At 52.1% G+C, this 22,116-nt stretch overlaps 2 protein-coding genes across 12 annotated transcripts in view; both read left to right on the top strand.

The window, feature by feature from the left end:
- Positions 1-2,152, top strand: part of LOC128336024 (AP-1 complex subunit beta-1-like) — a 50,488-nt gene extending 48,336 nt beyond the window's left edge. For all 3 annotated transcript variants that reach the window (XM_053275112.1, XM_053275111.1, XM_053275110.1), the window contains one exon: positions 367-2,152. In XM_053275112.1, the coding sequence (XP_053131087.1) occupies positions 367-441 (75 nt within the window). In that variant the 3' untranslated portion in view covers positions 442-2,152. The remainder of the gene's footprint in view (positions 1-366) is intronic.
- A 3,244-nt stretch (positions 2,153-5,396) lies between these two features.
- The window catches only part of LOC128336222 (ras-like protein family member 10B), a 29,095-nt gene continuing 12,375 nt past the window's right edge, over positions 5,397-22,116 (top strand). For 6 of the 9 annotated variants that reach the window (XR_008311856.1, XR_008311854.1, XR_008311851.1 and 3 more), the window contains exons 1-6: positions 5,397-5,928; positions 7,118-7,285; positions 12,458-12,832; positions 16,786-16,910; positions 18,287-18,553; positions 21,198-21,315. Coding sequence is in view for 1 of the 9 variants with exons in the window: in XM_053275562.1 (XP_053131537.1) it covers positions 12,617-12,832; positions 16,786-16,910; positions 18,287-18,557 (612 nt within the window). In the remaining 8 variants the exon portion in view is untranslated. Of the gene's footprint in view, positions 5,929-7,117; positions 7,286-12,457; positions 12,833-16,785; positions 16,911-18,286; positions 22,095-22,116 lie in introns of those variants that run through there. The other 3 variants (XR_008311857.1, XR_008311853.1, XM_053275562.1) reach the window with 3 other exon arrangements.

Below are 22,116 nucleotides of genomic sequence, written 5' to 3'. Positions count from 1 at the left end.
GGGGGGGGGAGACACACCAGGAGTGTGTCTCAGTGGTGAAGCATCGTGCTTGTATGCAGAAGGTCCCAGGTTCCCTCCCTAGCAGCACCCACAGGTAGGCCTGGGGGAGACTCCTGCCTGGAACCTCGGAGGAGCCGCTGCCAGTCCTTGTAGACAAGCCTGAGCTAGCTGGACCAAGGGCCTGACTCAGTAGGAAGCAGCTGCCTCTCTTTTTATGGGGATGGGGCCCAGGTTCTTCGGGGAGGGCTGGGAAAAACTCCTGCCTGAAATCCGACAGGGTCCCTGCCAGTCTCTGGACGGACCGAGGTTCAGACCCGCTGTGAGGCAGTGCTTCCTTTGTAATCGGTGTGCTCTTTTCCTCCACAGCTCTCGCTGAAATGCCGGGCCCCGGAAGTCTCGCAGTACGTCTACCAAGTCTACGACGCCATTTTGAAGAACTGACCCACAGGCTGCCTCCGCCGCCACCTCGCCACGCAGGGATCCGGGGCAGGGTTGACCCTCTACACACCGGCCACTTTCCGCTGGTGCATTCTCTCTCTCTCTCTCTCTCTTTCTCGATGCGGGGGGGGGAGGGGGAAGGAAACCAAGCTCTGTGTTGTGTCTAAGGTCTCGGACCGATGCGCCGCATTTCGGATCCGAGGTAGCCAGTAGTGTCTTCACGTGCTGGTAACCGTTGGGGAATGTCCTGTTTGATACTTTTAGCATTGTGAGAAGTTTGTAGCCACGTTCACGACATGCCCACGTCCAGCGGTCCTGTGCATCTGTCCTTGTTCGTTTTGTTTCTTCCTCCCATGAGCTTTCTTCATCTCGTGCCAAGGCTTCATGTTTTCTATTTAAAAAAAAAAGGAAAAGACACCACTCTAGGCCTCTAGTTGATGTTTTCTAATGCGCACCCTCATTTCAGCGCATGCCCCTTTGCTGCGTAGGCAGCGGCCCCAGAGAGAGCCACACTCCGCACTTTATCCGTTCATATCGGCGCACGTCCGACGGATTGTCATTTTGGGGTTTTGAGCCGGTTGAGCTTGAGGCAGAAGCACCTGGCGCCGACCAGCTCTGCGAGTCTCGCAGGAACCAACCCGGGCGTGTCTCGCAGGAACCAACCCCTAGTTCTTCACTGGAAGCTCAGAGGTGGCTGCTAATGGCTCCGGCATGATCACTGCACCTTCCAGCCCCACTCTGTGCTCCTAAGCATCAGCTTTTTCCTGGCCCCCTATTCCTGCCCCTCCTCTCTGGTCCTCGATGTTGGACACGCTCTTCCTTCAGGACCCTGGTTGGGGCGGCCAGATCCAACCACTAGCGTTATTAATTGGCCGTTTTCTTGCTGGCTTGTTTCTCTCTCTCGGCAGCCTGCCTTTCTGACTGCCACCTCATTGCCTTCCTTCTTGCCCGAAAGGGCATATCCTTGGTCCGTTGAAGTCCTGCATGCCCTCCAAGTGACTCCACTTTGACTCCACTTTGTCCCTCCCTCTTCTGAGGGAGGGCGCACTTTCCCTCTCTTTCCCGGGATGCAGAAAAGCCAAGGTCAGCGTTTGGGAGACACGGAAGAGAAAAAGGACCATACGACTTCAGCCACAGAAAACGATGGTGCGATTCCATCCTCGAGTCGGTCAGGCAGATCCGACCGGCTCGTGCTCCGTCACCACTGAATCTCTGGATCTTACCGGTTTCGAGCCACGTTTGACGGGGTGGGGTTGGCAGGTAGGTCTCCTCTTAGGCAAAGGGGTCATCCACACACTCCAGGCGGATCTCCGCCTCGAGTATTGGGGCGGCGGTGAACTTAGAATGCCCTGAAAGTGTTGGATTTTTGGGGGGATGGCGGTCATAGTAGCTGGACCAGGAGACTCCAGGAGGTGGCGAGGATCACCTTCTGGAAGCGTCTGTGGCCACAATACCAACAAAATGGCAGCCACAGCCTTTGGCATACTGGAAATGCCCTCCCTGTGTCCGTGTTCTCTCTGCTGTCCTGTATCGTGTCTTGTCGTCTGCATGCTGTGCAGTGTGGTGTCGAGTTGGGGAAGGAGGGCGGGGGTTGATAGTTTCATTGTTTTTGCTTCCATCGCTGCCGTTCATCACTCAGACACATTGAACCCGGGGAGTGGGGAAGGCGAAGCTTTGCCTTGTATCATCAATAAATGTCCTTTACACAAATTAACCACTCGTGGCATCTTTCTTCCAGGGCAGGAACAGATCAGAAACATCAGGGAGTGCGGCGGGAGGTGTCCCAGGTTTCGTAAGGTCCTTATTTCCTCCGGGGTCTTGACAAACCATGCCTGATCTCTCTCCAAGCAGTCTTGAGTTCTTCGCCATTGGCGAGCAAAAGTTGACATCCAGGCTAAGAGCAGTGGAGCAGTGTCATTTTTCTTCTTGCGTCTCTGTGAGCAGCATCTGATTCCACAGCGTTGTGGTTGCCGCCATCTTGTTTTCCACCCTGAAGGAGATGGGAAATGACTGAAGGTCACTTCCTGCCTCGGGGACTAGAGACGGGGCCTTCTTGGTGGTGACCCCTTGGCTTTGGCATGCCCTCCCGTAAGAGCTTCACTGTGCTCCTCAGGTTTTTAAACAGACATTTAAAGACCCATTTTTGTAGAGAGGCTTTTTAATGTTCTATCTGGCGGGCTTTTGACTTAACGTTCCTCTTTGGTTTTAACTCGGTCCTGCTTTTACTCTTAATTAATTTTGCACTGTATGTTGTTTTATCTGATTAATTTTAAGAGCCGTCCCGAGCAATATATATATATATATATATATATATATATATATATATATATATATATATATATATATAAAATAAATGGATAAATTTAAAAGATGGCTGTTGGAAGCAGCGGACCGCCATGGACATTTTCAGCACTCCAGGCACTCTTGTGTCTCTGCGTTAGAGAGATGAAAAAGAAGTGCCCTGGGAACTTCTGCCCTGGCAGGAGGGGGTCTGTGCGCCTCTGCACGAGTCCTCGGTTGAAGCCGCCCCCGACTGCAGAGACTTAACGACAAACGTTTTTTGTCCTTGTTTTTAAATTTCAAAAACACCACCCAGCACCACCGAGTAGTCGACGCGAGAAAATCTGTGGGACGATGAGTTGCTTAGGAGGCTTCACCACAATGGTGAGTTCAAGCAATAAAGTGAGACAAGCTAGAGGTGTTTAATATCGGTGGCATAAAATATCCCTTTCCAAGGGCTCTGAAACATACACGGTAAGGCACAGCTATTGCACAATTTTATTTGACAGTTAAGCCCACATGTAAAAGTCAAGTGTGCCGTTGAGTCGTGGTGCCCACAGTGGTTGTCTTTGGTAGAATCCAGGAGGGGTTGACCATTGCCTCCTCCCGTGCAGTATGAGATGATGCCTTTCAGCACCTTCCTATATCGCTGCTGCCCGATAAAGGTGTTTCCCATAGTCTGGGGAACATACCAGCGGGGATCTGAACCAGCAACCTCTGGCTTGCTAGTCAAGTCATTTCCCCGCTGCACCATTAGGTAAAAATAACCCACAAAAAGCGCTTAAAAGCACACACCGGAAACCTCACCAAAATAACAAAAACAACCGACTTCATTGTTGGTTCCACTAAGTGCTGTTCCAAGCTCTTGTGTATATTATCCAGTTACTTCTCAACGCAACCTTCCCCTAAACCAAACTCTGTTTACAGTAGCTGTTCATTCAAATTATAAACAGAGGGAGGGGGAAACTTCCATCTCTGAATAAGAGGCTATACTGTACCCAAATCAGCCACATCCTACGCACGCGCTTATTAAACCATTCTCGTAACAATCATTGAGATAATCTCCCTTTCGACTAGAACGACTTTTTTGCATCCATTTACAACTTCGCTAAATACCTACGTTTGAAGGAGACAGCGTTCCCTGTTGCTTCTCTTAATTAAAGGGGTGGCAATAACCCATTAGTGCTAATGATGCATTTGTATCATTTGGCCGTACATCTCTACAAGGGAGAGTGACCTCCGCGCGGAGGAGCCCCAGTTATGTTTTCATGCGTGAGTCCCTGTTCTGAGCGGATCTGAAAGAAGGGAAAAGACGGGCCAGGGACTCACGCAGAGGCCGACGGACAGACTCCTCCCAGAGCAGGTAGTTCTGCCGCGTTTCTCCTTCAATGGCAGAGGCGCAGAGTTTCATATACACACGTGCCCAGGGGCGGAAAGCAAGCAAGGACTTGCTCAGAGGTGCATCGGACCTCCTCCCCATCGGGTGGGCAGTTTTGTGGATTCTCTGCAGGAAGACGGGTGGCTCGGAGAAGAGAAGGTCAGGGGCAGGGGATACGAGTGGCGGCTTCAAAGCACTGGAGGGCCGTTGCGCGGACGGAGCAAACCTGTTCTCTGTTGCTCCCGAGGAGAGACGCAGAAGAGTGGATGGGTTGGAACGGAAGAGCAGGTTTAGGCTAGACATTGGGCATTTCTGGACAGAGCCGTTCAACGGTGGAACAGTCTGCCTCATGAAGCGGTAGGCTCTTCTTCCCTGGAGGTCTTCAAACAGGATCCACGGCCACCGGCCAGGGCTTCTGTAGCTAGTTCCTCCCGGAGCAAGGGGTTAGACTAGAAGACCGCTAGGTGCCCCTCCCAGCTCTAAAATTCGACGACAATCCCCACCGTTCTCATTGTGGCTGAGGGCGACAGCTTCTGGCAGGTGGTGGTGGGATTTGTAGTCCCACCACTAACTTGGGTTGGGAATCCCTGCCTTAGATTGATCTGCACTTCCAGCTCCAAACTTAATGTATATATTTAAATTCTTGGCAACAGGAGTTGGAGAACATGCTCAGCGTTCATCCCCTTGCTCAAGAGAACCCACAACTGGCTTCTTTCCGTCTGACTGCTCCCCTAAGCTCCGGCATAGGAAGCAGCTTTATACTGAGTCAGACCACTGGCCCACTTGGCTCAGGGTTGTCCGCACTGGCCGGCAGCATCTCTCCAAGATTTCAGGCAGGAGCCCTTCCTCCCAGAACCAGGGGCCACCCTCTGTAACCGATAGCCAGGACATTCAGGACTGACAAAAAGGAAGGCCTTGGGTAACAAATTCCACATGGAGCAAGGCAAATAACCTAAAGGATCCATTGCCACAAGATGTCATGGCCACCACCGTGGAGGACGGGGCTGTCAATGGCGGCTGGTCCTGATGGCTCTATGGCACCTCCAGCTTCAGGGGCAGTCTACAGTTGCAGGGGAGCCCCAGCAGCGGGGGAGAGGGCCGGCCCTCTCCTCTGGCCTGTGGGCTCCCCAGAGGCATCTGGTGGGCCACTGTGGGAAACAGGATGCTGGACTCGATGGGCCTCCTCGGGCCTGATCCAGCAGGGCCGTTCTGATGGAGATGTTGCCGGGGCGACGCAGAGGAGCTAGGGATGAGGCTGGGCTAGCCTGCCCTCATCCCCCACCCCATTAAACGAGGAACACGGCAGGCTTTGTGACCCTGAGGATCTGTAATCGGTGGCAGGAGATTTCCTAACTCGCCCCCCTCACACGCACACACACACACACACCTATCATCTTTCCAAATGAGCTGCCAGCCCTGCATCGCCCAAGGAAGGCAAGGAGGCAACACACCGAGGTGGAAGGAATGGGCCGTGTCATGGCTCCAGCATTCCAGAGGATAACCCAGACGGCCGCGGATTGCTGCTGGCAGCCATACCAAGCCGCCCCCCAGGACTTCTCCCGGCCAAGGGAATTGCTTGCCTGCAATTAGCTGCAAAAAAAAAAAAAAAAAAAACAAACCCGCAAAAAAAACCCACAACCCCCAAGCCCGGTGTTTATTTCTGCAGACACCCACCCTTTGGCTTCCCGAGATCTGGGTGGGATTGCTGGATGGAAGATCCTCCCTCCCCTGCAGCCAGCCTGGCCCCCCAGCTCAGCCAAGGTTTAGGGGTCCAGCGTAGGAGACGCTTTACCGCCGTGGGGAGGAGGCAGTACGCCTGGAGGCATTGCAAGGTAAGTGGGGGGGGGCTTGTGGGGGGAGGAGAGGGGGGAATGGGAGCGGGGGGGCCTTTTCACCTTAGAGCACAGCAGGCAAGGATGCCACACAGGTGAGCTCTCCAAGGTGTACCTGTCCTTTGGACAACAGGCCTGTGTAGCCAGCCTAAAAGTTTGGGGCTGCCCAAAAATGTGGGGTGGGGGGTAGGGAGTTGATCCGGCTCTGGTCGATCCTAAGTGCTAACATGGTGGTGTGTTTTAAAATGTTTGGGTTTTGTTTTTTTTTAAAATGGTGGGGGGAAGATAACGTTGAGCAGAGGGGTCTGTGGGACACAAAGTTGGAAAGCGGGGCTAGAATTCCCTTTGAGGGGCCCGGTGGGTGGCTGGCCGCTGAGAGGCGGAGCGTGCAGGCCAGAGCGAGATTTGGGCCGTGGGGCTGAGAGGTTTGGATACTACAGGACCCCCCGGGCGCTGTCCCGGGGCCCCACTGCAAACCGATCTGTGGGGCAGGAGCTGGTTTGGCGCCCCCATGGAGAGAAGGCGGAGGTGAGGTTCAGCTGCAGCTGTGGTGGCGAGTGGTGAGGAGTCAAAGGTCCCGGGACAGAAGACGGGCCCTCGGTAGCCAGAGAGCAAGAGCCGTGGACTATCCCTGCCAACTTCTCCCCTTTCCCCCAAAACCAGTCGTTGAAGTGTATGTCTGGGGCTCCCTGCACAGTGCCCGTCACTGGGGGCAAGATCCCGGATTAATGGCTGCAAAAACCCGTCTGAAATGGGACGCCGTGGGTCCGAACCCCAGATCTTTGGGTCCCCGGTGGGGGTGTGTGCGGCGGTCTGTGCCCGTCCTCCCTTTCCATAGGGCCTGCAGGTGGCCAGAGGGTTTCTGTGGGTCATGTGTGTGTGTGAGAGAGAGAGAGAGGTTGCTTTTCCATTTTAGTTATTTAGTATTTCTGTATATAAGCCACTTTGGAAACTTTTGTTGAAAAGCGGTAAATACATGTTGGGTTTGTTTCCCTGGAACTGGTCTAGATAGCCGCCAACTGGTGGGCCGGGGTGGTGGTGGCTGACAATAGGGGTCTCGGAGAGGCCATTTCGTACCGAGGCGGCTGCCACCTCGTATCAGAGAAGGAAACCCCTCCACCACACGAGGCTAGAATTCCCTTCGAGGGGCAGTAAGCCTTGATTGTGGCCTTGCCGTTTCTCTCCCTAGGCCTGTGGGTCTCTCTGAGCAGAGTTCCCTGGAACGGGGATTCCCAGAGCTTGACTACAACTCCCATCATCCCCAGCCAAAGGCCACTGGGACACCGTCCCCGGCGGATGGAGCAGCTGATGTCCGGTGCCATCGGGCCTCTGCCCCCAGCGTCCCGCCAGGGATGAAGTACGTTGTAGTCCCACCTCTGCATGCATGCTCTCCGTGTGCCCTGTGGATGTTCGTTTGCAGATTTGTGTGCATGCATGGGAAAGCGTGTGGGGGGGGGCTGAGAGTCTGATCTGGGCATCCGGTGCGCTGCGTGAGAGTGGAAAGTGGACATTCCGGTTCGCCGCCTGTACGCCGAGGTCTGGACACGGAGTGAGTGTGTTTGCTCATAGGTAGAGGCTGGCGGAGATCGGCCGGGGACCCGACGTCCCTCTTGTCGATGCAGCTGGGCTCGCTGACCCGAGCCTCCTCCCAGAGCTGTCGGGGCTCTGTGGATGTGTTGGTGAGGTGCGGTTTCTTTCGGCCCCATGGCAGGCTAATCTGGGGGATCAGCCAGTCAGAATGTTTTCTCGCGAATCAGGCAATGTCTCCTGGGCACCCGATTTCTCCCAGTGAAGGCATCTTTGTTTTATTATTTGTATTTATTTTATTTATTTAATCCTGTGCTTAGGAAGCGGGCGCTGCCTTCTTCCGAATCAGACCCGTGGTCCATCTAGCTCAGTACTGTCGACACTGACTGGTAGCAGCTCTCCCAGCTTTCGGGCAGGGGTCTGTCCCAGGCCTAACTGGAGATGCAGCCAGGGATGGAACTGTGTAACGGCCCTTAAACCAGGTAGGAGGCTGGCCGTTGCCATCAAGGGCCATTTATTTGGAGTCAAGGGAGAGGAGAAGCGCCCCAGTTTGCCAGGGTGGTAACAGCAAGGCAGGGCTGTTGACTTCAGGGCCTCTGTATCTGGCTGCCCCCTTTTGGAAACAGGGCACTGGGCTGGATGGATGTCCTTGGGTTTTGTCCCGCAGGGTGTTCCTAACAGAGCCTTGGTCTGTTTCTAATGTCTGCCATCCTCACCCTGGCTCGATGCATGATCCTAAGTCCCTAATATTGAGGACTGCTAACTTCTGAATTCCAAACTAGTTTCATCTGACGTCTCAGGTGGAGCTGGGGTGGATCTGACCCCAATGCCCACTCCGGGCCTTGGTCATATCTTGTGTGGAATGTGGCAGGGTCTGAAAGATCCTGGTGGAATCTTGGATTCTCCTGGGCTGCTTTATCCCGGTACTACAGGGTTTCTCAACCTGGGGTCCCCAGCCATCGGACAACAACTACCATCATCCACTGCCACCGCAATGAGAGTGATGGGAGTTGCAAGCCAACAAGATCCGGGGACCCGAATCGGAGGATATCTGCAAGACATCTTTGCACTTCGGCCTGCAGAGATTCTTTGCTCGCACCGGTCTCTGGCTGGCGAACCGGATCGCTTTCCGCTGCTTTCTTCACTTTCCCTCAGCTTTCAAAAACAGGATTAAGGATTAAAGGGAGCCTTCGGAGAGCCTGGGTCAGCGCCGCTGACTCGGGAAGGACTCAAATGCAGCCCCCGGAAGCCCCTCTCCCTGAGATTTTTGTTAGATCTGTCGCAAATCCCAGTTGGGGGCCTTGTCTTCTAGAGAGCTGCGTCTCTCTCTGCGTTCACCTTGTGGAAATGGCTTCTGCTAGCAAAGATCCATCAACATATGCGCCAAATGCAGAAGCTGTGCCTTGCAGATTTCTTAAAACCGGGTGGTAATTTCTGTGTCTGTTTCTGGAGAGGAGAAAGGACACTGGCGCAGATTTCGGGAGGGTGGTTCTGTGAAAGGTCGGCTCGATGCTAGGATCTCTTCCGGATTCAGGATGCTTTCCTGCAAAACTGTGTGTGTTTCCCAGGGTTCCTTGCAGGGAGGAAGCTCCATTTATGGTTGCAGGATCGAAAAGGCTGGGATTCTGTTTGGAGAAAATGAGAATGTTCTGTATGTGACAGTGAAGTCCCTCTGCAGTGTATAGGAGGACAGGTCCTTGCTCCGAGGAGCTTACAATCTAGAATTCAACACAGAGGGGGCCGGTGTTGAATAGACCAGGGAAAGAATAGAATAATGAAAATAATAATTTTATTGGTTGGCCACATCGCAATTGTTCTCCGGGCAAAAGGAAAACAACAGTGGAATAAAACGGGGCTCTCAGCCTGCGGTGCTGAGAAACAGGGTTCAGCAGATGTGGCTGGACTACAGTTCCCATCATCCCCAGCCATAACTTTATGGATATGATATTCCCCTCTGGAATATCCGCTCTGGATAGAGCCGCTCTGGGAAGAGCATAAAGGTTCCAAGTTCTCTGCCTGGCAGCATCTCCAAGATAGGGCTGAGAGAGATTCCTGCTGCCTGCAACCTTGGAGAAGCCGCTGCCAGTCTGTGAAGACAATACTGAGCTAGATGGACCAAGGGTCTGACTCAGTATATGGCAAGCTTCCTATGTTACTGTTTTTAGTGACCTGGATCTAGACTGATGATGGGCTTTATTTGCATTAGTCATGAGGCCATAGCGAAACAAAAACAGATAAAATATACAGCGCTGAAATAATAAAATCATACCATGCCTCCAGCCCGAGCAATAATCAGAGAACCCATTTAAAAGCATGCAACCATTAAACAGCGTAGTAGTAGTCACCAAGAACCAGTAAGAAAAACATACATTATAGAAGTAAAAAAAAGTCACATGCATCCCAAAACAGATGCAGATAAAATAGTTTGCAGGGGAGGGAAAGCATGAGAAAGTGTGGTGGGACTGGAACGCAAGACTGAGCAGTCTTCTAACCCCAGAGTCCTCAAACTTGGGCTCTTTGGTGTTGGACTACAATGCCCATCACTCCCCAGTTGCAGCAGCAGGGGATGACGGGAGTTGCAGTCCAGCAGCACCCAGCAGGGTAGGGGTGTCTGCAAACCCGTTTTAAAGCTCTTTGCTTCCGTCACAAGCATCTGTTTTCAGGGCAGGGAATATATCCGTTTGCAACACTGACGCCGGATGGCTTTACCTGTACGGCACAGTTGTTGAAAGAGGAGGAGTTAATCCATATCCTGCGATCTGGGACTTGTCCTCTTTTTTTGGAGGCAGCTGTGGAGAGTGCAATTCCTGGACTGACATGGTTTTCCGGTAGAACAAGAGGGAGGTTGAGAAGATCATTTCCCTGGCCGGCCTCCTAAATTAACACGTTGTCGCCTTGATGACATTGGAAAGATTGGTTCGAGCAGATTAAATCAGACCCGCATCGGAGTGATACAGCGGGGAGTTTAATTAACTTCCGCCAGGCTTCTCTGGCTTTTCAATCTGGCTGTCGTTCTCCATATCCTTGCAGACCTGGCCAATTCCCCAGTTAAGGTGACCTTCAGTCGGCCCCCTTCCCCCCTGCCGCCGTTTCTCTCTCACTGGGGGAGAGTCTGATGTCGCACTGAGCGATGGCCGTTTCGCGGAACTATGTATGGATAGTGTGTATTTCTGAACCCACACCCATCAGCAGACCGGTTGGTTCCAGGCACTCGGACCACAGTCTGAACCCAAAGTTTGGTTTCTTGTAGCCTGGATCTATTGTTGGACTTTAACATGAGGAACAGCCCAGCTGGATCAGGCCCACGGCTGCCTCTCTAGGCCAGCACCCTCTTTGCCACAGTGGCCCACCAGATGCCTCTGGGAAGCCCAAAGGCAAGAGGGGAGGGCAAGCCCTCTTTTCTGCTGTTGCTGCCCTGTAATTGGTGTTCAGCGGCATCGTACTGGAGGCCACCTCTAGCCATAAAAACTAGTAGCCACTGATAGACCTGTCCTCCCCCCAAATCTGTCCAAGCCCTGCTTAAAGTCATCCAGGTTGGTGGCCATCACTGCACCTCGTGGCAGAGAATTCCACTGTCTAATTATGTGCGATGTGAGGAAGTCCTTTTATTGATCCTAATTTTCTTGGCAATCAGTTTCATGGGATGGCCCCTGGTTCTAGTGTGATGGGAGAGGGAGAAGAATTTCTCTCTATCCACTTTCTCCACACCATGCATGATTTTATAGACCTCTATCATGTCTCCCCGCATTTGTCTTTTTTCTAAACTAAAAAGCCCCGGGGGTTGTAGCTTTGCCTCATAAGGAAGGTGCTCTAGGCCCCTGATCATCTGGGCTGCCCTCTTCTGCACCTTTCCCAATCCTACAATGTCCTTTTTTAGATGTGGTGACCAGAATTATACGCAGTACTCCAGGTGTGGCCGCGCCATAGCTTTGTATATGGTTCTTATAGATTTGTTATATTTAACCTCTGTTTCAGTAGCTCCACCCTCGCAGGGCTGTTGTATAAAGAGAGGCCAGCCTTGACCATGGGAAGCAAGGAGACCATGGGCGCAACCCAAAGAAACCAAGATATGGCAAAACAAACATGGCAGTCCTTTGTGGTGCCAATCCAGGTTTCTTTGAAAAGCCCTAGATACAACAAACCGTGGTTCCGTGTCACGTCTGAACCTACCCAGTGCATGGTCATCCGATGCAACATTCCATATTTACCCGAATCAGAGATGACTCTGAATTTAAGACAATGCCTTAAAAGACAGAAGTTAAATACAGGTTATGCCTCTATTTATCCCAAAGGACGACTCTGAATTTAGACAACCCATCCTCAGATTTAACAGGAAAGAAGGGGGTGGGGTGTTAATTTTTTTTTTAAAAAAAATTGAATTGTAATTTTTAAAATTGTTTGTTTTTGATTTAACTAATGTTTTACTTTCTGTTTTTATTTTGTTGTAAACCACCCGGAGACGTAAGTTTTGGGCAGTATAAAAATATGTTAAATAAACAAACAAACAAACTGGAAGTGAAACTGGGGGAGGTGGGTTTTTTTGGTTACTAGACTACAGGTTCCCAAGAGGGGGTACTTCAGTTACCCCTAGGGATCCTTGAAGGGCTCCCAGGGGGTCTACAGATAACTCTCCACACTGCAGCTGCACTATTTGTTACCCATCTGATGACCGTCGGCTTGAAGCCAACACATCCTCTTCGATGCATCTGCTGCAGAAGGGGAGGAAGAAGGGTAGTATTCAGCAACTGATATTCAGGGGTAGGCTGCCCCTGAACCTGGAGGTTCTGTTGTGCTCGTTAACTAATCTTAGGCAGAAGGAAGGAAGGAAGGAAGGAAGGAAGGAAGGAAGGTGGTCTAAAGCAGTGGCCATTTGCTGCAAGTTGGGTCAGTGCTTTGCAATGACTTGCTTCCTTTTGTCCATCTTGAACCCTTGCCCCGGGAAGACACCCCCCCACACACACATTCTCGAGTCTGACGAAGCCCTTTTTGTTTGGTCTCCCAGTGACAGGCTGAGCCAGCGAGGAAATGGTTCCTGACTGTGGCTGAACCTGCAGCTGCCGGAATATGCAGCCCGGGGGCCTTCTTGGTAGCGTCGCAAAGGCCGCGGACTGTGCCAAGGAGCCGATCGCCACGTTGCGCAGGGGGGCTGCGGCCGGGAGGCATGGTGACAACGTTCAAGATTGCTGTGTTGGGTGCTCAGGGAGTCGGCAAGAGTGCCATTGTCCGCCAGTTCCTCTACAACGAGTTCAGCGAGGTCTGCGTGCCCACCACGGCCCGCCGGATCTACTTGCCCGCCGTGGTCATGAATGGCCACGTCCACGACCTTCAGATCATGGACTTCCCGCCCATCACCTCTTTCCCAGTCAACACCCTGCAGGTAAGTGTCTCCCCGCTTTCATCACTTTTCATTTCCCGCAGTCATCGCTGCACCAGGGGGCTGACCTGAAGGATGGATCATGGGAGGTCCTCCCGATTCGTTCCTCCGTACGTGTCCACAGTCCCCGTTTTCTGGCAGTTGGTCTATTGTGGTCCTTATTTATACCTTTTGGAAATACTGCGTTCAGTTTTTCCCATCAGTCTTCCATGTAATTGCCTCCAAGGAAGCTCACAAAAGAATTTGGAAAGCACACCGAAAGAATGCGGTATCCGATACGGCAACACGATATCTGATCATGCGGGAGGCTTTCGACATGTTGATAACCTTGTTGTTCTTAAAGTTTGGCTCCTTCTCTCTCTGGAAAGTCTCTAGAGCAGGACGTGCCAGATGGTCTTGGACTACAACTGCCACCATCCCCTACCATTGAGACAGGGAGATGATGGGAGTTGTAGTCCAACACTGAGAACCTGTGTTCCGGAAGTTAAATCTGAGTGGAATGGGATCATCTTGTCTCTAGTGTGCATATGCGACAACCGTTCATGGGCATGACCGCAAAGCCAGCTGCTATTTCATACCCTATAGCAATGGAGGTTCTAACGTGAGTTGTGCAGGCTGCTCATTCCCGAGGTCACATCAGCTTGTGCAGATGACCAGCGAATGACTTGCCTGCACTGGGTTGAGGATCCAGTGGGAGAGAGTTCCAAAGTCTATTATGGGGTGAAAACTCATAACACTTCAGAGATGAAAAGGTGCTGCTGTTAATTTGGAAATCCACTCGGAGACCATTTTCTTTTTGCAATGCATGCTGGGGTAAGCAATTCATCTTCAAGGAAGGGAGTGCGGCTGAAATGACTAGCTGTTTATGGGGGGGGCTGAGGGCCAAGGAGCAAGGAGCACTGTGTTTTGGGGGTACAGAATGTGCAGGCTCTTTGGGGAGCAGGGAGCAGGGCGAATCTTCCCATCTGGCACTGTTTACTCATATCACCCTGCTGGATTGGGTGCCCCCATGTGATCACATGTCTGCCTAGTGGACGTGTCTCTGTCACCTGAAACTGGAGTGCTTCTTTGAACACTGGAGAAGACCCATTCCCCCTCCCCTCAGATGTGAGAGAGAACACCCCCTTTGAACGGGCACCTACCACCTTGAAAGATGCATTCTCCTTCCTCTCACTTGCAAGGGGCCCCCCATCTTCTAAGCTGGCCCTTGCCACGATGTATGCGTGCATTTTATGTATGCATTCTCTCTCTTTTTGCATAGAGGATGCCTCGTTCAAGACTTGCGGCTTTTGCATTCGGAACAATTGAAACCCTTTAAATCTCTGCTGGTTAGCTAAAGGGGAGCACCTCTTGTTTATTTTTTTTAAAAAAAGGTTTTTAAAAACATTAATTAATCTAATAAATGGCTGAGTTTGAGGCCACTCATTTGGGAGAAGGCCCCATCAAACACAGCAGAGTTTCTGGGTAACCGTGCGTAGGATTGCCCTGGAAATTCTGACTCTTAATAATAAAGAAGTTCACAATGTCGGTGACGCTGTGGCCACAAATAGTCTTCAGAAGGTCAAATAAGGAAGCAGAATGCGCATTTCCACAGTGTAGGGATATAGGAAGCTGCTGCCGACTGAGTCAGACCCTTGGTCCATCTTGCTCAGGATTGTCTGCACTGACTGGCAGCAGCTCTCTGCGGTTTCGGGCAGGAGGTCCCCCTCGCCTCAAATCTGGAGGTGCTGCCAGGGATTGAACCTGGGACCTTGAGAACACTAATATTCTATGATTCCAAAGGTTGCAATGCGGCTTTCAGGGTTGCTCTTGGGACTGTAGGGTAAAGAATCAAAGGTTCTCTTTCTCTCCTCTCCTAAACCCCTGAGAAGGAGAGGAGGATGCATCCTCCTTCAGAATGGAGGAGGAGGAGAAGCCGAGATCTGTGTGTGGGGAAGAAACGTCAGTGCAAGAGGCAGGCAGGAAATAGCAGAGGATAAATGTTCGGCGGGGACATACGGCGGTGACATCCTCAGCTGGGTCCCTGCCTTGAAATGCACCAGGGGTGAGTGGGTTGTCAGGAGGAGCAGATGGAGGCATCTAGAGAAGGGAAATGCTTTCCCTGGAGACCCGAAAGAAGGGGCCTCCCGAAGAGAGTCGAAGCCGCAAATGCTGACTTCCAGACTAGTCTGGAGGCAAGGCTGTCTTGTGTGAGACTGCTTGAAGCACAATTCGTAGCAAAATCCTCCTTTCCAGTGGCATCACAATGAAGATGCCACAGTAAAAGAGGGATGTGCGCAACGTCCGGCCGAATCGATTCGAATTTGAATGGATTCGACTCGAAACTGCTGGCGCAGAATGGGATCCGTTTGAATCGGTTCCAATTTGCCTGAACTCGAATAGAATCCACTTGAATTTGATCTGCGTTTGATGGGAGTTCAGGCGAATTCGAATCCATTGAAATGACTCTCATTCCGTGCAGTTTCAAGTCGAATTTGAATGGATTGGCTCGATTTGTTGTTGTTGTTGTTTTGCATATCCCTAAAGCAAAATCTGGAGTGGAAGAGCTGTAGGGCAATAGAGAAGAGGAACTCCTTTGTATGTACAAGGCCCTAGGTTTAAGCTCCGGCGTCATCAGGGAGAGCTGGGAAAAACCCATATGAAATTTTGGGGAACTACTGCCGGTCAGTGTAGGCACGACTGAGTTTGATTGACCAAGGTCAGACTAAGGAACAGACAATTCCTTAGGGAAGATCCATAGCTCACCGGGAGAATGTTTGCTTTGGAGGCGGAAGTCCAAGATGGACAGATTAAAAAAATGTAAACAGACGTCACATTGGTCTGAGCCACGCAGAAATTGGTTTTGCTCTTGGCATCAGACTGTGAATGTAAGAAATCTATATATATACTCGCTGGGCTGGGTGCAGAACATCTGCGCCTCTCGTTCTTCCCACCCGCGCATCCCCCCAACTGCCGCCTCTTTCTCCGCCTGCCCGCCCACTGCCGCTTTCCTCTTGCCCTGCCGGCAGCTCGCTCCGCAAACTCTCACGAGAGCTGCCACACATGGGATTAGCAACCAGTAGGCCAGAGAGAGAGAGAGAAAATACGCTAAGGTTGTATGTGGCAAGCCCCACCCACCCAGTGCTTTAACAATAGGAGGTAACAGAACAGAAGCACCATGGTGATTGGGCAGTGGGGATTCCGTATGCAGACAGGGAAGAGGAGCGGGGAGGGGGGGACCGAAGCCGCGGCGGGGAGGGGGCGGGCGAGGGACTGGTGGGGAGTGGGTGGCTGACACTAAGCAATAAAGCAGGGGCTGTGGCGGGGTGTGCAAGGAGAGCAACACAGGCGCTCTGTGTGGATTCGGCTAGTGCTTTTAAACCCCAATGCCATTTTGCAGACAGTACGCAGTGGGGAAATAACTAGCAAGCCAGAGATTGCCGGTTCGAATCCCCGCTGGTCTGTTTCCCAGATTATGGGAAACAATGATACTGGGCAGCAGCAATATGGGAAGATGCTGAAAGGCATCATCTCAGACTGCACAGGAGAAGGCAATGGTCAACTCCCCCTGTATTCTACCCAAGACAAGCCCAGGGCTCTGTGGGCACCACGAATCGACACCGACTCGATGGCACACTGTACCTTTACCACAAGACCAGCTCTCCTCTCCTGTCCTATGTACCGTTTGGTTGCCTGGTCTTCAGCATCCGAGATTCTCCTTCTGCAATTTCTGCAGCCCCAGAACCTATCCTGACCCATCGTTTGTGTCCCGTTAGCAACTCCAGCCAGAAGAAAAGCAACCTTTCTGCGGCCGTGGGCATCCAGATGCTGGCTGGCACAAGTGAGCAGTCCCACCACACGGGAGTGAACGGCTCCCTCTGGACTGAGCCGTGGGTGGTTCCGCTCTGTTGCCCGGGGCGCCGTTCCCTGATCCGTCCCTTTCTCTCTCTCTCTCTCTCTCTCTCTCTGTCTTGCAGGAGTGGGCGGACGTGTGTTGTCGTGGCCTCCGGAGCGTTCACGCCTACATCTTGGTCTATGACATCTGTTGTTTCGACAGCTTTGAGTATGTCAAGACGATCCGGCAGCAGATCCTGGAGACCAGGTGAGCTTGTGCCTCTGCCCTGCATCCCACCCTGGACCCGAAACGAGAAAAGGAATGGGGACCCTGCTATCCCTTTCAGGTGGGATAGCCCGGGGGATACAGAATACACTGCCCATATGCACTTTACAATCTCCTCCTCCTATTATTTATTCTTATGTTGTTGATTGAACACTGCTTGCACAGAATGAGATCCATTTGAATCGATTCAGATTTGCCTGAATTCGCATCGAATTCAGATCGAGGTTCCCCGTAGCCAGGTAGTCAAGTTGGGTGGTTTGAGAGCAGGAAACGATAGAATGCTCCCCCCTCCTTCCTGCTCCTCCTTCATTTATTATTTATTATTATTATTTTATTGCTTATTATCTGTTCTCCCTGCTGCTGCTCTTCCCAGGTATTAAGGAATACTGCTGCTGATCACGGAGGTTTCCCATAGCCAGATAGTCATATCTGGCAGAATGAGGACGGGGATTATAGAAAACTCCTCTTATTTATTTATTTATTGTTTTATTGCTTATTGTTTGTTCTCCCTGCTGTTGCTCTACCCAAGAACTGGGATTCCGAGGTATACTGCTGCTTGGACATGGAAGTTCCCCATAGCCAGATAGTCATGTTGGGTGGTGTGCGAACAGCACGGGAACCCACTAGATGTAGAACACACTGTCACAGGAAGATAGGAAGCTGCCTTCTACTGAGTCAGGCCTTTGGTTCATCTCGCTCAGTCTTGTCTACCCAGACTGGCAGCGGCTTCTCCAAGGTTCCAAGCAGGAGTCTTTCTCAGCCCTACCTGGACCTGCTGCCAGGGTGGGAACCTGGGACTTTCTGCATGCAAAGCAGATGCTCTTCCCCCATCCCCTAAGGAGAATCCCTTACAGTGCCCACATGTAGCCTCCCATCCAACTACAAACCAGGGCAGACCCTGCTTAGCAAAGGCGACAATTCATGCCTGCTACCAAAAGACCAGATCCCCTCCCCAAACTGTCCATATCCTGCCCATATGCTCTTAGAGGACATCATTGCTGCTGTTAATAATATTAATGCTATTATTGATGGCTGGTGATCTGATGAATGCTGTGCTTGCATTCTAAGCCTGGAGCTTTGATACTTCGAATGCGGCACTCCTGCCTGCATCCGTATCCGTATCCCTGCCTGCATCCATATCCGTATCTGCCCTGCATCCGTTTCCCTGCCCTGCATCCGTATCCCTGCCCTGCATCGGTATCCGTATCCCTGCCTGCATCCGTATCCGTATCCCTGCATCCGTATCCAGGAATAATAAATATTATTTATTAGTAATATTTATTACTAGATAAGGATAATAGAAACCCAAGCCCCGCCCATATCTGCCAATGGTTCACCCCACTCCTTTCTCCCGGCAGGGTCATCGGCACCTCCGACACACCCATCATCATTGTGGGGAACAAGCGGGACCTCCAGAAAGGCCGGGTCATCCCCCGCTGGAACGTCTCCAACCTGGTGAAGAAGACCTGGAAGTGTGGCTACATCGAGTGCTCGGCCAAGTACAACTGGCACATCCTCCTGCTCTTCAGCGAACTCCTCAAGAGCGTGGGCTGCGCCCGCTGCAAGCACATCCACACCACGATCTGCTTCCAGGGGGCCTTGAGCAGGAACCGATGCACCATTATGTAAGAAACCCCCTTCCGGCAGCGGCTCTGGGGACTCCCTTGGCCACTGCTCCCGACGTGTCCTGGAACCTTCTTTCGATGCAGAGGGGGTGGGCGGGAGACCGAGCTGGCCAGCAACTTTCTTTTCCAATATGGCTGCCTGCAATCCCGTGGAGATTCTCTCTTTGTTTGGGTTTCTCCCACCCCCCAGCCCACCCCACCCAAGGTTTGGTCTTTTAGAGTTCCTGGCTACATCCTTGGAACCGTAGACTCTAGTCATTTTCCAACATACATTTGGGAACTGGACGCCATGCTGGTTTGGCTGGTAGAGGAAAGGCTTCTGGGAGTTGTCTGGGATGGGAGCTGCCTCGCCCATGGCGGGGTTGTGCATTTGCCGATCGTGGGATTGCGAAGGGGTGGGATGCAGTCAAGGGTGGGGAAGGGATGTCTCAACATTTAGGAGGAAAATCCTGCCTGACGGGACTCTCTCTGTGGTTCACAGCGGCTTGCTTCCTGGTTCAGTGTCATCTGAAGAGGGGTTGAGGATAAGGAAGTGGGTGGATTTTTCAAGGGTGGGGATCCTCGGAGATGTGGAGGTGACCTTGGGAGAGGTCGGATGTTGCTGGGCGGGACCAGTACGATCTGAATCAGGGCTGCAAAACCTCAACCCTCTACTGTTGTTGGACTACGGCTCCCGTACTCCCTGACTATTGGCCACTGTGGCTGGGGATGGTGGGAGTTGTAGTCCAGCTGGAGGACCAGAGTTGTGCAGGTTACGTGTGCGCAGAGGTCTGGATGGCAACCGTTCGTCCATTTCCTGTACTTTCCAATATGCAGGGACAGAGATCCCAACCCCATTCACACAGGACGTACAACAAATCCAGGTTGGCCAGAGGGCATTCCGAAGATTGGGGGGGGGGCACTCCTGACTAGGCCCTGTCCCTGGTCCAAGAATGGAGCCAGGAAGCAGGGCCGGTCCTGGCCCCTTCAGGATGTGTGTACGAGGCGTTTAGGTAGCATACCCTGATGATTCTTTCAAGTTCATGCAAAATATCTATGCCGTGTTGCTCAGAATTGTCCTCTGTAAAGCGACCTTGGTGCTTGGGAATCCAAGGAATCTAAGCTGGCTATATAGATGGTCAGTCCACGTTCTTCGGTGGTGGTCTCTCTCTTTTGAAAATCTCTCCCCATATTCCTTATTCGTGTATAGCAGAGCTAAGCAATTTTGGCTGTCCAGCTGTTGTTGAACTACAACTCCTGGGAGTTGTAGTTCAATGGATATTTGTATCCCGTTTTCCAGCCAAAGTTCTCAAAGCCATTTACATTTATATAAATGAATGAAATGGCTGCCTGTCCCCAAAGGGCTCACAATCTTAAAAAAAAGAAAGGAAAGAAACCTAAGAGAGACACCGGCCGCAGCCACTGGAGGAATGCTGTGCTGGGGCTGGATAGGGCCAGTTGCTCTCCCCCTGCTCAATGAAGAGAATCACCACTTTGAAAAGGGGCCCCTCTGCTCAGTCAGCAGGGCTGGACCACCAAAGTTTGTTTGTTTATTCAGTTTCTATACCGCCCTTTCAAAATGGCTCAGGGCAGTTTACAATTAAAACAAAACAATCAAAATCAATTAACAGTTAAAACAGAGATTATAAGACACCCATAAAACAACAACAATTAAACAATCAGAACAGTTTAAAAAGAAAACAAAAAACCCTTAAAAAACCCCAGTTACAACATTAAAACCATTTGCAGCAATTAAAAAAATTTTTTAGGAAAGTTTGCCAATTCTTGGCTTATCGTATCCTGGGGATTCACAGTGGGAGAACTGAACTTTCCCTCTGGGTCTGGGCTCATTGACAGCGATCTCTGGGACAGGGTTTCCCAGATGTTGTTGACTACGACTCCTATCATCCCTAGCTGCAACAGCCATTGGCTGGGGATGAAGGGGGCGGGTGTAGTTAACAACTTCTGGGAACTCCTTTCCCAGGGTCATTGATCCAAAGATCCAGGCAGGGGTCTTTCCCACCCCTACCTGGAGAGGCTGCCCGGAATCAGACCTCAGACCTTCTGCCTACAAGGCGGATGCTCTGCCAGTCCTTCCCTAGTGATGATCACAGGAAGCTGCCTTACACTGAGTCAGACCCTTGGTCCATCTAGCTCAGGCTTGTCAGCTCTGACTGGCAGCATCTCTCCAAAGTTTCAGGCAGGAGTCTTTCCCAGCCCTACCTGGGGAGGCTGCCAGGGATTGAATCCAGGAGCTTCTGCGTGCAAAGCAGAGGCTCTTCCACTGAGTTACGGGCCATCTGGTATTTCATCCCACCCATCTGGCATTTCGTCAGAAGGGGAGATAGGAAAGTGGGCACACGAAATTCCTCTCTCCAAATTCTGCATTTCCACGCCAGAGAAGTCAGACCCCAGAGCGTGAACGAAGCTTTCTTTTCTGCCGTCAATACAACCTGGTTCTCATTCCTCATTCCAAGCCAAGTCCACACCTCTGTGCTGTACCTGTCCTTTGGAGAGGATAGATGGATGGGAAATGTGGCTCAGAACTGGCTATTCGCATTTCAGCGGGGGGGGGGGCTGATGTCTCGGTAGAAGATTCAGAAGTTGGGGAGTTCTTCCTGTTCCCAAAGAACCTGCTAACTGGGAAAGAGTTTTGCTTTTCTAGATTTTTTGCTGTTTCCTCCTGGATTTCTCGGGGGAGGCATTCTAAGGCTGCTATCAAACCACTTGAAAAAATGCACAAGGTGTTATGGAATGAAGAGTCAATTAAAAGGAAATATCAGGTCTGTTTCCCCCTTGTTCTGTAACCCGGTCTCCGTTGTCTTTGTTTCTCCTATCTTGGAAGCGCCGTCAGGTGAGCAGTCCAGGTGCGGGGAAGCCTATGTCCAGATGGCAGGGGAGATTCTGAGGCAGGGGGACATGTGCCCCCTGCAAAGCATTTCCCACCCCAACCTCCACCCGACTGGAACTTGACAGCAAAGTTTCAGACAATATGGTCCTAGTATATTGTAGACCTATAGCTTGAATTAATTGTTTGAAAAGGGCTCCGTTGTTTAAAGAAGCTTAATTCATTCCCTCCTCTCCCCCAGGAAAAGCAGCAGAAGCTGGGAGGGAGGAGACCCCCTCCAGCCCCCCAGGAGCCAGGTAGCGGGGAGACCCCCTCCAGCCCCCTGGGAGCCAGGTAGCGGGGAGACCCCCTCCAGCCCCCCGGGAGCCAGGTAGTGGGGAGACCCCCTCCAGCCCCATGGGAGCCAGGTAGCGAGGAGACCCCCTCCAGCCCCCCGGGAGCCAGGTAGCGAGGAGACCCCCTCCAGCCCCCCAGGAGCCAGGTAGTGAGGAGACCCCCTCCAGCCCCCCATGGGAGCCAGGTAGCGAGGAGACCCCCTCCAGGCCCCCTCCGGAAGCCAGGTAGTGAGGAGACCCCCTCCAGCCCCCTGGGAGCCAGATAGCAGGGAGACCCCCTCCAGCCCCACCCCGGGAGCCAGGTAGCGAGGAGACCCCCTCCAGCCCCCTGGGAGCCAGATAGCAGGGAGACCCCCTCCAGCCCCACCCCGGGAGCCAGGTAGCGAGGAGACCCCCTCCAG

This window comes from Hemicordylus capensis, chromosome 12, assembly GCF_027244095.1.
Source record: "Hemicordylus capensis ecotype Gifberg chromosome 12, rHemCap1.1.pri, whole genome shotgun sequence".
Taxonomy (NCBI): Eukaryota; Metazoa; Chordata; class Lepidosauria; order Squamata; family Cordylidae; genus Hemicordylus; species Hemicordylus capensis.
This window is presented reverse-complemented; position numbering and strand designations above follow the sequence as displayed.